This window comes from Schistocerca piceifrons, chromosome 6 (assembly GCF_021461385.2).
Source record: "Schistocerca piceifrons isolate TAMUIC-IGC-003096 chromosome 6, iqSchPice1.1, whole genome shotgun sequence".
Taxonomy (NCBI): domain Eukaryota; kingdom Metazoa; phylum Arthropoda; class Insecta; order Orthoptera; family Acrididae; genus Schistocerca; species Schistocerca piceifrons.
The window spans coordinates 307,097,959-307,112,660 of record NC_060143.1 but is presented as its reverse complement, the minus strand read 5'-3'; the positions used below and the strand labels follow the sequence as shown (position 1 = coordinate 307,112,660).

General features: G+C 46.3%; 1 protein-coding gene across 1 annotated transcript in view; it reads right to left on the bottom strand.

Moving 5' to 3' along the window:
* Nucleotides 1–14,702, bottom strand: part of LOC124802434 (leucine-rich PPR motif-containing protein, mitochondrial) — a 207,000-nt gene that overhangs the window by 142,313 nt on the left and 49,985 nt on the right. Inside the window, exon 8 of the mRNA XM_047263212.1 lies at nucleotides 12,350–12,565. Coding sequence (XP_047119168.1) covers nucleotides 12,350–12,565 — 216 coding nt within the window. The remainder of the gene's footprint in view (nucleotides 1–12,349; nucleotides 12,566–14,702) is intronic.

Here is a 14,702-nt window from a genome sequence, read left to right as displayed (position 1 = left end):
CTGAAGTAGGTGGTGCGGGAGTAACAGGGAGGGAGGAGGGAAATGACCCCCACCATCAAGGGGGCACATGTAGTCTTCTGGCTCTGAGAGGTGACTGGGGTTTGCGGAGCTGATGGTGCCAGAACTGTTGTAGCGGCGGCATAAGATGATGTCATATGTACAGGATGCAGGTGTTCAAATTTTCTCGTATCCTCAGTGTAGGTCAGTTGGTCCAGGGTCTTGTACTCTATTATTTTCCTTTCTTTCTGGAGAATCCTGCAGTCTGGCAAGCAAGGCAAATGGTGCTCTCTGCAGTTGGCACAGATGGAAGGCGGGGCACATGGAGTATTGGGATGTTAACATCGGGGCGGGGGGGGGGGGGGGGGGGGGGGGGGAGAGGGGGGGGGGGGACATAGGGCTTTACATGACAGCGGTAGAGCATCACCTTCTTGGACAAAGTATCACCCTCAAAGGCCAAGTTGAAGGCACCAGTGGCAACCTGATTATCCCTCAGACCCCGGTGGACATGCCAGACAAAATGTACACCTCACCGCTCTAAATTGGCGCGCAGCTCATCGTCAGGCTGCAAAAGAAGGTCCCTGTGAAGCATGATACCCTGGACCATATTTAAGCTCTTATGGGGCATGATGGTTACAGCAACATCCCCGAGCTTGTCAAAAGCGAGTAACATTCGTGACTGGGCAGAGGATGTTGTTTTGGTCAAGACTGACCCAGATCTCATTTTGGACAATCCCTCCACCTTCCCAAAATTGTCCTCTAAATGTTCAACAAAAAACTGAGGCTTCATCGTCATGAAAGTTTCCCCATCAGCTCTTGAACATACAAGGTACCGGGGCGAATGAGATCCGCTGCCATCCTTAGCCTGATGTTCCTCCCATGGTGTGGCCAGGGAGGGGAACGATTTTGAGTTTGTACTTCTGTGCGTTGAATTGAGCTCATGAACATAAGTCCAACCCCTCGTCCAAGTCGTGGGAGATGGGCAACGGCACAAAGTAGGGGACTGCCTATAGGGGCGATGTACAGCGGGGACTTCGTGTGCCCCAGGACCGCTACGGTAGCTGGGAAGGCCCTATGGGAACCCTGAAACGTGACGGCTAACAGGGCTCTGGTGAAGCTGCGATAGGCCTAGCAAGCCAGTAGTGGATAAATCAACTGCTTTCAAAAAGGGAACATGCCTTGGATCACGGAACGGATTTACAGGAAACCGACCAAGCAATGGAAAAGGATTACGAGATGGTTTACGACTGGGCACCTTAAATGTAAGGACTCTAACTGGGAAGTTAGAAGAAATTGTAGAAATGATGGAAAGGAGGAAATTGGACATCTTGGGACTTGCTGAGACTAGGTGGAGAGGAGTTGGTGAAAAATCACTAAGTAAAGGATGTAAACTATACTGGATAGGGAATGAGAGGGGAAGAAATGGAGTGGCAATAGTGGTCAGAGAGGGTCTGCAGGAGGAGGTGGAAGGTATCAATGATTGAATGGTAAAAGCCAGAGTACGAGTGAAAGGAAAAAGCATTGAAATCATCCAAGTATATGCCCCACAGGTGGGGTGTACAAAACAGGAGGAGGAGGAATTTGAAGATGACATGCAAAAGCAGCTAAATGGAGGTAATCAGATTATAATAGGGGACCTAAATGCACATGTTGGCACAGACAGGAAAGGATTCGAGGAGATAATGGGACCAGAGGGCTGGGGGAACCGAAATAGAGAAGGAAAATTGTTGCTGGAATTCTGCAAGAGGAATGGGCTGGCGATCGCAAATTCCTGGTACAAGAAGAGAAGTAGCCACTAAATAACTTGGTACAGTGGAGACTGGTCCCAAACTTCAGTAGTAGACTATGTACTAGTGGATAGGCAGATGATGAGCAGCCTCACAGATGTTAAGGTCATTCCATCTGAGGCCTTAGACAGTGACCGTCGGCTGTTGGTAGCCACCCTGAGAGAGAAAAAAGATAGGAGGGCAACAGACATACAGGAGAAAAGGTTGAAGACATGGATGCTGAAAGAGGATGAACGGAGGACCCAGTACCAGACACTGATCAGGAAGAAGCTGCCAAAGGAAGATCAGAGAACAGTGGAAGAAGAATGGGGAGATTTTAAGAGGGCTCTAGTTGAGGCAGCTGAAACTGTGTGCGTAAGAACTAGCGCAAAGAGAAGAAGTAAGGAAACCCCATGGTGGAACAACATATGTAAAGAGGCAGTACTTCGAAAGAACAAAGCCTTCAGAGAATGGTTCCAGACCCGAACAGAGGAAGCTAGGGTAAAATATAAGGGAAGCAAGAAAGCGGCACAGGCCATAGTAAGGGCGGAGAAGAAGAAGTGGATGGAAAAATGGACAAGAATGTTAGAAGAGGACAGTGAAGGGAACAAAAAAGTACTTTACACCATGGTAAGAAATAAGAGGAACGACAGAAGCGAGTGCCTGAGGATCATGGATAATAATGGAAGAGTTGTGGAGGAAATGCATGAGCTCAAAAAGATTTGGAAGGAGTACTTTGAAGATCTGTTGAATGCCGTCAAGCGGGTAACTAACAGCGATGGAGAACCTAAGGCAGCAGACGATTATAATAGTGGGGAAATTGATGACCTAACTTGGAATGAAGTGGAAGAAGCCATAAAGAGGATGAAAGGGGGCAAGGCACCAGGTTGGGACGAAGTAACAGTGGATATGATACGAGCAGCAGGAGAAGTAGGAACCCAGTGGCTATACAGAGTGCTGAGGGTGATGTGGAAGGAGAGCAGAATTCCTGAGGATTGGAAGAAAGGAATTATAGTCCCGATCTTCAAGAAAGGGGATAAAAGGAGATGTGAGAACTACAGAGGAATCACCCTGCTATGCCACTGTGGAAAAATCTATGAAAAGATCCTGGAGAAGAGAATAAGAAGCAGTATTGAAAGTAGACTGCAAGAGGAGCAGTATGGTTTCAGACCGGGAAGATCAACAACGGACCTCATATTTGCGGTAAGGCAACTGCAGGAAAGGCACTATGAGTACGGGAAGGACTTAATCATGGCCTTTTTAGATATTGAGAAGGCGTATGACAGTATCTATAGGGACAAGCTCTGGGATGTACTGAACGCAAAAGGGATAGATGAAGAGATAACACGAAAAGTCAGAAAAATGTATGATGGAAGTGAGAGTTGTGCGAAAGTGGGGAGGGAACGTACTGCATGGTTCAAGCTGGAAAATGGGCTGCGACAGGGAAGTGCACTTTCGCCTTTATTGTTTATTATTGTTATGGATGAAATCCTACAGCAAGTATCAGATGCAATTGGAGATCATAAAATGAAAGCAGTGCTTTTTGCCGATGACCTGATGTTATGGGGAAATTGCGAGAAGGAGGTGCAAGAGCAGTTAGATGTATGGGAGGCAACGGCAGCACAATATGGAATGCATTTCTCTGCAAAGAAAAGTGAAATAATTGTCACAACAAGGAAGAAGAATAGGCCAAATGTGGATATAACTTGTGGAGGGGAAAAACTACAAGTGGTAGAGAACTTCCAGTACCTGGGAAGCACGATTGAAAGTAAGGGGGGAAACGCAATGGAAATAAATGAAAGGTGCAGAAAAGCAGGGCAGTTCTTCAAATGCATTAGGGGGCTTATTTGGAGCAAGGAGGTGCCACAGAAATCCAAGGGAATTATATACCGAACCTACTTTGTCCCCATATTGGCATACGGAAGTGAGACATGGGTAATGCACAAAAGCGACAAAAGTAGAATACAAGCTAGTGAAATGAAGTTCCAGAGGAGCAGGTTGAGTGTAACAAGACGAGACAGATTGCGAAATGTGTATGTGAGGGAAAGACTAAAGGAGGAACCAGTACAGGACAGGATAGAAAAATCAAGACTGCAGTGGTATGGACACATGAAGAGAATGGATGAGGGAAGAATTCCAAAGAGGATGTTTGATCTGCAACTGGAGGGGAAAAGGCCCAGGGGAAGACCAAGAGATAGATGGGTGAAGGGAGTGAAGGAATGTGTGACGAGAAGAGGAGAGAACTGGACGAAGGTGGAAGAGGGGGAATGGTGGAAAGACAGAACACGATGGAGAGGCTTGTGTTCCCGACAGACCCAGTCGGTGGCTGGAAACTGTCCAAGATGATGATGATGAACACCTAGAGACTGTTGGTATTTCATCACCAGCAAGAGATAATGGACTACACTTCATCACGTGTCATCCACCCTGATGCCATCCACTCCGATCAGTGGTACTCCCCACGGGTGCCACCCAGCCGCAGCAAAGGCTACCTGGCAGGATGGCCATTGCCAGGAGCCCCGATGCCCCAGGGGGATGGGCATCTACCCGCTGGCATACGTGGGGAGTTAACGGTGCAGGCATCAGCAGAGTTGGTTGGTTGGTTGGTTGTTTGAGGTTAAAGGGACCAAACAGCAAGGTCATCAGTCCCTTGTTTCAAATAGACTCCATTCTGCTAACGGGACATCTCAGAGAAGTCAGAACAATAAAACGGAAAAAGGGGAAACGTAAAAGGGCAGTCACGGTGTCATTAGTAAAAACAAATGAGGGAAGTTGGCAAGAGAACGAACCCAACACTATGCTGAAGCAGCATAGGCAAGACCACCTGTGACTTAAAAGGTACAACTGCTATAATGCAGAAAGTACGTATGGGAATAGAAAAACTAACGAAGCCGTAAAAAGAAGGGGTAAAAACAGAGTAAAAGGGGAAGAAAAGAGGATTCCGGTCAGGGAGGTGAATCGGGAATCTCTGAACACTGCCTACAGTGGGAGACACCCAAACACTCACCGCCCTGCCCCAACACCAGAGGGAGATTAAAAACTTTAAAACTGAGAATAAAAACCACTCTCCCGGAGGAAACCTAGAACCAGAGAGACCATCCGGGTATCGTCAGCCAACATCAAAGGTAAAGTGTGGGGGAGTCTGTACTTAGCACGCAGAGCCAAAAGAAGGGGGCATTCAACCAAAATGTGGGCCACTGACTGGAAGGCTCCACAACCACATAGCGGGCGTGGCTCATCACGCAAAAGGAAACCATGGGTCAGCCTGGTATGGCCAATGCGGAGACGACACAGTGTGGTAGAGTCCTTGCGGGAGAGGCGAAAGGAAGAACGCCATGGGCCTGGATTCACCTTAATTGCACGAAGTTTATTAGACAAGAATTGGCCCATGACTGTGCAAAGTGGGATTTGATGTGAAGCCGTAAATCCGCTGCAGGAGGGGTTACAGAAAACGGGGGGTAAGTAACTGCTCCCCCAGCCAAACGATCAGCGAGCTCATTACCCGGGATACCCACATGGCCCGGGACCCATAGGAAGTCAATGGAACAAGCAGCACGGTGAAGATCAGCGAGATGGTCATGGATGGCAGAGACCAAGGGATGGCGCGAAAAACACCGGTCAATAGCAAGAAGGCCACTCATCGAGTCCGTACATAACAAAACGCGGTTATGTTGGGATAGTTTAATAAAGGTAAGGGCCCGGGAAATTGCCATCAATTCCGCAGTAAACACCCCACATGAGGGTGGCAGCAGATGATTTTCCGTTCCAACAAAGGACGTGAAGGCATACCCAACATGATCAGCAGATTTAGAGCCATCAGTGTAAAAAACAACAGCATCCCGAAACTCCCATAAAATTTGGCGGAAAAAGGAACGGAACACCACCGGGGGGATGGAATCTTTCGGACCGCGGCGGAGATCCATCCGAATTCGAGGCCGAGGAACTAACCAAGGAGGGGTGGAGGGGAGGGAGCGAGGAAGACAGGACAAAGAAGGAAGCTGAAAATCACGGTTAAGAGACGCAAGGCGCAGCCCAACCGGTAAACCCGCCCGAGGGCGGGAGTCGGGCGGGCGACGTCCATAGTCTGGGAATAGGAGAGAATAGGAAGGATGAGCGGGAGAAGAACGGATAGTAAGGGCATAAGACACCAGAAGCTGGGACCGCCGAACAGAAAGGGTGGGGATCCCAGCTTCAACCAGGAGACTATCAACAGGGCTAGTAGGGAAGGCACCGGTGGCCAAACGGATACCACGATGGTGGACTGGATCCAGCGCGTGCAGTGTGGAAGGAGCAGCTGAACCATAAACTTGACAACCATAGTCCAAACGTGACAGAACTAGAGCACGATAAAGACGGAGGAGGAGGGAACGGTCCGCACCCCAAGAGGAGTGGGCAAGGAAGCGAAGGACATTGAGTTCACGGAAACATCCTACCTTCAGGAGTCTGATATGGGGCAGCCAAGTGAGCTTGTTGTCGAAAAGAAACTGTGGAACCACAGGCAATCTTTGTGCAGCGAGATAGAGCTCTGGATCAGGGTGGACCGTAGTACGGCGACAGAAGTGGACCACCCGCGATTTTAAAGGAGAGAATTGAAACCCGTGTGAGAGGGTCCATGCAGAGGCACGCCGTATAGCCACCTAGAGCTGCCGTTCTGCAGATGGCATCGAGGAGGAACTAATCCAAATGCAGAAATCATCCACATACAGGGCAGGGGCGACCAAGGGACCGACAGAGGCCACAAGTCCATCGATAGCAATGAGGAAAAGAAGGACACTCAAGACAGAACCCTGTGGGATGCCCGTCTCCTGGGTCCGCGGAGAACTAAAAGCAGTACCAACTCGAACTCTGAATGACCGATGGATCAGGAACTGGCGGATAAAAATCGGGAGTGGGCCCCGAAGACCCCACTGATGAAGGGTTAGTAAGATGTGATGGCGCCAGGCCGTGTCATAGGACTTGCGAAGGTCAAAAAACACTGCAACCAAATGGCGGCACTGGGAAAAAGCCTGCCGAACTGCGGATTCCAAGCGAAGTAAATGATCGATTGGAGATCGTCCCTCTCGAAAGCCACACTGGTAAGGGGACAATAGATTCCGAGATTCGAGGACCCAAGTGAGCCGACGGGCTACCAGCCGTTCAAGTAACTTACAACCAACATTGGTCAAACTAATTGGCCGATAGCTGTCAACAGATAGGGGGTTCTGACCAGGCTTAAGGACAGGAACCACAATGCTATCCCTCCACTGAGAAGGGAAGTCACCCCGGAGCCAGATACGGTTAAACACCCGAAGAAGATGGTGCCGTTGTGGAGCACTGAGATGTTGAAGCAGCTGGTTATGAATGGAATCTGGGCCAGGGGCCGTATCATGAGAAGAAGATAGAGCAGAAAGAAATTCCCATTCAGTGAAAGGTTCGTTGTAAGATTCTGACCCACAAGTGGTGAAACATAAGGTGACAGCTTCAGCCTGCTGTTTTTGATGAAGGAAAGCAGCTGGATAGGAGGCCGACGCTGATGCCACTGCAAAATGGGTCGCAAGACGTTCTGCGAGAACTAATGGGTCCGTACAAATGCCATCTGGGAGGTGAAGGCCTGGGAGGGTGGACTGCCGATGGCAACCTTGGAGAGAGCGAAGTGTAGCCCATACCCGTGACAGAGGGACAGTGGAACCAAGGGAAGAAACGAATCGTTCCCAACATATCCGCTTGCTCTGTTTGATTAAATAACGGGCTTTAGCGCGAAGGCGCTTAAAGGTAGAAAGGCTGGCTACGGATGGGTGCCTCTTAAAGTGTTGCAAAGCTCGACGGCGATCACGGATGGCAATGGCAATGGCCGTACTCCACCACGGGACTTGCTGACGACGAAATTGTCCAGATGAGCACGGGACAGCAAGGTTAGCAGCGCGAACAATCGCGTCAGACACGTCACGTAGGACATCATCAATACAACCCGACAAAGAGGGAGAAAACTCGACCTGTGCAGTGTATAGAGGCCAATCGGCGCGGTGGAAAGACCAACGAGGTAACCTGTCCATCGGGGAGCGGGAAGGGAGCGTGATAATCAACGGGAAATGGTCACTATCACAAAGGTCGTCGTGTGGCGACCAGTGTAATGAAGGGAGGAGAGAGGGAGAAGAAAGAGAAAGATCAATGGCAGAAAAGGTACCATGACCAGCGCTGAAATGAGTAGGGGAGCCATCATTAAGAAGGCACAGGTCGTGGTCTGCTATAAATTGATCTATAAGAAGACCTTGTCTAGATGGAAAGGCACTGCCCCACAAAAGATGATGAGCATTAAAATCCCCAAGGAGGAGGAAGGGAGGAGGAAGTTGCTGAAGAAGGGTGGTTAAGGCAGCAGGTGTAAGAGTCCTGTCAGGAGGGAGATAAAGATTGCAAACTGTGACTGCAGAGTCGAAGTGGACCCTAACAGCAACCGCTTCCAATGTAGTTTGAAGAGGAATCCACGTGCTAGCAATGTCTGTACGGACCAACGTACAAACGCCACCAGAAGCCCGCAAGGGTCCGACCCGATTTCGACAGAAAACACGGAACCCACGGAGGGTCAGTGAGTGAGCATCAGTAAAATGAGATTCCTGGAGAACCACACAAGCTGCTGAGTAGGACGAAAGAAGGGATTTCAATTCCGGAAGGTGACGATAGTAGCCATTACAATTCCATTGGAGAACCACAGAACGATGGTTTAAATGAGGGCTGAACACGCTAAATCCAGTCATACCGCCGGGTCCCCACCCGTCACCGACAAGGAGGGGGCGACATCCATAAACGACAGGTCAGAATCCGGTTGTGAAGTCGGGGAAGGGACCTCCGGTGACACCAGAGGCTCTTTGTCCCGGGACTTATGTTTCTTCTTCTTTTCAGGCTGAGATCGAGGAGGGCTGTGTGGCATAAAGGAGCCAGCTGCAGCAAGATCAGGAACAGAAAGAGACCGGGCGACCTGGGGGCCGAGAGACCGCGGCTCTCGCGGTCGCCGCGCTGCAGCAGACCTTTGACCTGGAAGGTGCCGGGAAGGGGCATCCCGTGAGAGGCGCCCTTGACCGGCAGACGCCGAAGGAGTGGGACACTTCTCCGGCTGGGGAGGGGGAGCAGCGCCCAGAGGAGAAGGTGTGGGAGCCGCAGGGGAGGGGGGAAGGAGAGGGGTCCGGGATGGGGGTAAGGAAGGGGGAGGAAGGGATGAAGATGTAACCAAGGCGTAACTAGATGTCATGGACACAGGGTGCAATCGTGCATATTTCTTACGGGCCTCTGTGTAGCTTAAACGATCAAGGGACTTATACTCCTGTATCTTTTTTTCTTTCTTATAGACTGGGCAATCTGCTGAACGCGGAGAATGACTACCACGACAATTGACACATACAGGAGGGGGAACACAGGGACTCCCCTCATGGAGTGGACGTCCACAGTCACCACAGAGAGGGTCCTGGGAACAGCGAGAAGACATGTGGCCAAAACGCAAGCACTTAAAACACCGCATAGGAGGTGGGATGTACGGCTTCACATCACAGCGATAGACCATAATCTTAACTTTCTCAGGAAGGGTATCCCCTTCAAAGGCCAGGATAAAGGCACCAGTATCAATACGATTATCTTTAGGACCCTTCTGAACACGTAGAACAAAGTGAACACCCCGCCGTCCGAGATTTTCCCGAAGTTCCTCATCAGTTTGAAGGATGAGGTCTCTGTGAAAAATCACACCTTGTACCATATTTAGAGACTGGTGAGGGGTAATGGACACGGGAATTGTGCCAAGATGGGTACAGGCACGAAGGGCCGCAGATTGGGCAGCCGAAGCAGTTTTTATCAGCAACGAACCCGACCGCATCTTGCTCAGGGAGTCCACTTCGCCGAACGTGTCTTCAATGTGTTCCACAAAGAATAAAGGTTTGACACTGGTGAAAGTATCTCCATCAGTCCTGGTGCAAACTAGATAACGGGGGAAAGGTTTTGCCCCTAGACGACGGGCCTGACCCTCCTCCCAGGGGGTAGCCATGGAAGGGAAGGCCGAAGGGGGCAAGAGAAGCAGCACTTGAGGAATCAGTACCACGCAGAGAGACGGCCGCAGAAGAGCGGCCAGAGTTTTGGACCCGTATGCGTTTCATCTGCATAGCGTCCGCCCTGATACCACCCACTCCGATCAGGGGCTCTCCTCACGGGCGCCACCCAGCCACAGCAAGGGCCGTCTGGCATGGCGGCCATTGCCGGGAGTTCCGATGCTCCAGGATGACGAGCAACCACTCCAAGGCATGCATGAGGAGGTCACAGCTCAGGTATCAGAAGTGTGATCCCTGTGTGTTCAGGGGGCTCAACCAAAAGGGTACACAGCGACCCCACCACACGGGCTGGCTACCGTGCTGGCTATGCACCCTAGCATCAGACAACGACGTAAAAGAAAAGGTGGAATGTACTAGGAGGGCGCACGTCAGAGACACTAGGTAAGGTGCTCTTCCCCAAATGGCTCACACTACGGAAGAGAAATTTTGGAATGGAGGTCAAACCCCAGAGGGGGACCAAGGAATGCCAAAAGGAGAAGATGATTACGCAACAAAGCCGGAGTGTAAAACCAACAGAACCAGGAGGATAGCGGGGGCCAACATAAGCAAGGACACCAATAGAGGGAGAGGAGAGGGCGAGGGGAAGGGGTATGGAGGGGTATGGAGGGGAAAGGAGGGGAAGGGAAAGGAAATGCAGCCCGGGAGAGAAAGAAGGCTGCAATGGCTCGGGGCCCCGTGCTCGCCACGCACGTATCCACAAAAGAGTTGTGGACCCCCTGGGGGGCATCAGCAGAGTGATCCCTGTGTGATCAGGGGGCTACAACCAACAGGGTACATGGCGGCCCCACCACAATGGACTGGCTACTGTGCTGCATATCAGGTGCAAAGAAGTCCACTGTCATAATCAACGCAGAAAGTGACACTGCATAGTGCACGGTGTAAAACGCACCCAGGAAGGTGTCCTCACCCAAGAGATGGAGAATGAGCGGGATTGCGATGACGAAGAAGTGGTCGAAGGATCTCAATGCACGATGGACATGATGCAACATGTAAGGCGCCCTTCCCCAATTGGCTCGCACTTCAGGGAAATTTTGGAAAATGGAGGTCAAACCCTACAGAAGACCATCACATAAAGGCTGAAACATGTTACACTCCTTTTAGTTGCCTCTTACGACAGGCAAGAATACCTCAGGCCTATTCTAATCCCTGACCCACAGGGGGGTGTTTACTATTTCAACAAGGAGATTTCATTCTATGGATGTTGCTGCAACAATGTACAAAATTTTAAAATTTCAGAGTGATTTTTGTCAGAAAAAAATTGATAAGATGAACTGTTCTCACACCATGGACGTTGTAAGAAGGATACGTTACATAAGCAGCTTTCAATTTTCTATAAATTTAAAGAGGAACTTACATCATTAACATTCAGCAAAACTGGTTTTTCATACAAAAATTTTGCAGCCATAAACCAGTCTCTACCTTAAATTCAGTAGTCTTCATGCTTAATTTTGGACATGTACACAAATGCATTCAACTCCCAAAAAAAGGCTAAATTATTATATGACTAGCACTGAACCTTCGATCTATGGTGTACCAGTCTGATGCTAAACACTACTGGTTCATTCTTAAAGTGGAAACTGTTTTTAAAAGGATGGCAGGTAAATTAACCTCATCTGTTTATCAAGGAAGAAGCTCCTACACAAAGGCCCACATAAGCAATTGGCTTTACTATGAGATAGCTGGCAACTTAAGATACATCATCATTCAACCTGTTCGTTCCCCATCTTAATCTGTATCCTGTATCTGTGAGAAAATTCTCCACTCTATGAGGTTTATGTCTAAAATGTGGAAAAAATAAGCAAGTTATGATGTACAAATGAGACAATATTGTTTCACAAAAGAAAAATACATTAAATTTTTATGACAACATGCGGCAAAGATTTTCAGAGATCAGGTGGTTTATTCAAATGAAATGTGGATGCACACATATTACTCACTGAATAAATGCGACGAAGTGATAGCATCCAAGGAGTACTGTCAAACAAAAGCACCAGACCACATTTCACTGTTGTGCTTTGCAAGACTCTGACATACAGATGTGTTGTATGTGGCAGTGCTACACTTGCAAAGATACCCAAGTGTATGCTGTCACTGCCTCCCCTACCTGTTTCTCTAACATAAACACAATGTTGCTGCCACCCTAGCCAGGCCTTCAGTTTGGTTTACTGGATAATAACTGTAATGGTCATGTTATCATTTGCTTTGTGTCTTTATGCATTTTTTCCTCTATAATACACAAAATAATGTATGCAACTAATAGTGAAGGTAAGCAGAAAAGCGGTAAGGCTATTACCATCCTGCAAGGCACATTCATTACAGTAGGTTAACTGAAACCATATGAAGGAATAGCGTACTAAATTGTACAGCTATTGCTGCCCAGGCTGTATTGGGCATAATGGCGAACCAATATCACACCTTTCCATGACTAACTGGTAATCAATTTGTCATTCTCACAATCAAAGTTTATCATCTAAAAACAGAATGTAAGTTGAACAATTCACAGCAAATCTGTAGACTTACCTAGATCTGCTGCATCTGACAGCTTATTTGCCTGCAGTAGGCTGCAAACAACAGAACATGCTGCAGCTGCTGCTGTTACACCAGCTGCACTTAATTGACTCACTATTTGCTCTGGCTTCTGATCTTTCAGGTATGGAATTACATAGTCTCGAAGTGTTTCACCACCAACAGTCAAGCCAAACTGCACATTCATGCGTCTCAGAATATCTTGGATGCCTGTTAATACATAAGGGTCCTTTACAAATAAATACAATTTACTTGCAAAATTATCATCATTTCTCTCAACAATAGATAGATATTGATAAAGAAGGTAAGATTGTGATGTGTGCACAAAATTAACTGAAAAAGATCTTTAATATAGACCGTATATTAGCATTAATTACTTCACCATTACTGGTATGCTGCTAAGCAATATCTACTAATATTGTTCAGCTTTTAGTGATACTTACTTCTGACAAGTCATTGGGAAAAGTCCAGAATAGTTTAAAAACATAAAAACAAAAGCATTCAGATATAAATGTTAATGAATCATATAAATAAATGTGAATGTAAAATGAAAATTTGCCAGTTACTTAAGGCTCATCCACATTATGTTAATAAGCCCGTAATACTCTTAAAATTACATGAAGCTGAGGTACCCTCCGAGGTACCATATAAAATGTTAACAGAATGACTGTAAATTCAAGACATAAAACATTTCACTCTAGTAATCATGAGAAAATAGAAAACTTGTACAAACCTATAAAAGTCTGAAGATAAAATAACTGTACAACAAAAAACTGATTTATAACCATTATTTATCCAGTAAAATGCTGATAAATGTCATATTACTTCAAACATATGTGCTGGGAATAACAGCTACAGCAGATTAACAACAACACTCAAAACGTTTCTTTTCTTTGATATGGTGGCCATTTCTGCAAAACACACTTTAGATTTCACCTCAAGCTTCACGGGATTACTTTAAAGGTCTGAATGAAAAACTTGCTAGTTTTATATGAGCGGACTTCAAAATGTACATTATTATTATTGCAGGTGAAGTATCTATCATTGAATGCTGTACCACCTCAAAGTGACATACATTCATGACATCATTTTTCAACATAGTCCCAAGTCTTTGTAAATGTTCTACCATTCATTCAATTTCCAAACGATTGAAATCCTGCCATGTCCACGAGACCTTGGTCAAATTGTTGGCACCCTTTTACTACAGCTGGATGTAACATTGCTTTGGTCCACAAACCGCCAGAATTTCAAGGTGAATCTATGTGCAATTTAGAAGTTTGCCGACAATAATCATATTCCTGTGTACTTCAACTTTTGGGTTTGTTTCTAGTTGCCACACCATTTCACTCCCAATGGGATGCAAATGTTGTGTGTACCGCAGTGGAACTGTCTCTACAGGAAACCTGGACCATGTACTCCTTCTGACAATGCAATACACTTGCTGTGGAATGATCTCAGCATGGAACAACATCTGAAGTTCTACATACATAGTAAAAAAAGAATGTGAACGGGTACACCGAAAGTCATTATGTCAAAGGATATTACATCAATGAACTCATTATGACAAAAATTACAAAAAAAAATTATTAATTATAAACCTTAAATATCTTAATATCAAAACAGGAGGCATTATATTTATGTTCTGCAGTTATGATTTATTTATTCAAACTGTTTTTCTTTTCTTTTTTGACTTTTTATGTCACTGTCTGGTGATAAGGAAAAACCAGAAACCAGTTTGTGAGTAAATAAATACCAGTGGTAAAACATTAAGAAAATGTTTTCTTTTTCTTATTTCTATTACGTTTTGCCAAGTACTGACATAGTATTTGGGCAATCTTATCCATCTTAGTGGGTGAGGAACCATTGTGGCACTTGAAAAAGGAGGCAAAATATTTGAAAAATGTGATTAAAAGGTGACATAATATTTTAAAAAGTGATTAAAAGGTGACATAATATTTTAAAAAGTGATTTAAAGGTGACAAATTATTTCAATAAACATATGACACAAATGAATTGTTTTCATTTTTCATAACCCCCTGCCAAAAGGACTGGTTAAGACCATGATCAATTTCTCTATTATGATCCTGGCTGGGATAATGCCAGTTTTTTCTTCATACGGATTTATTAATATATAGAAGTACACTGGTAATTCACCATTGGTTTTTTTGATATTCATAACAGAAATCTTAATTCACAAAAAAATTCTACATCACATTTTTACAACTAATGATATTCTATGTTTCAACAAAGGAAAAAGATAAAACATTTCTGGATTACTGTTTCTTAGGAATCTTCGTAAAATATGAAGTAATGATGATAGATTTTCTTTTCTCAACTTCTTTTTTTT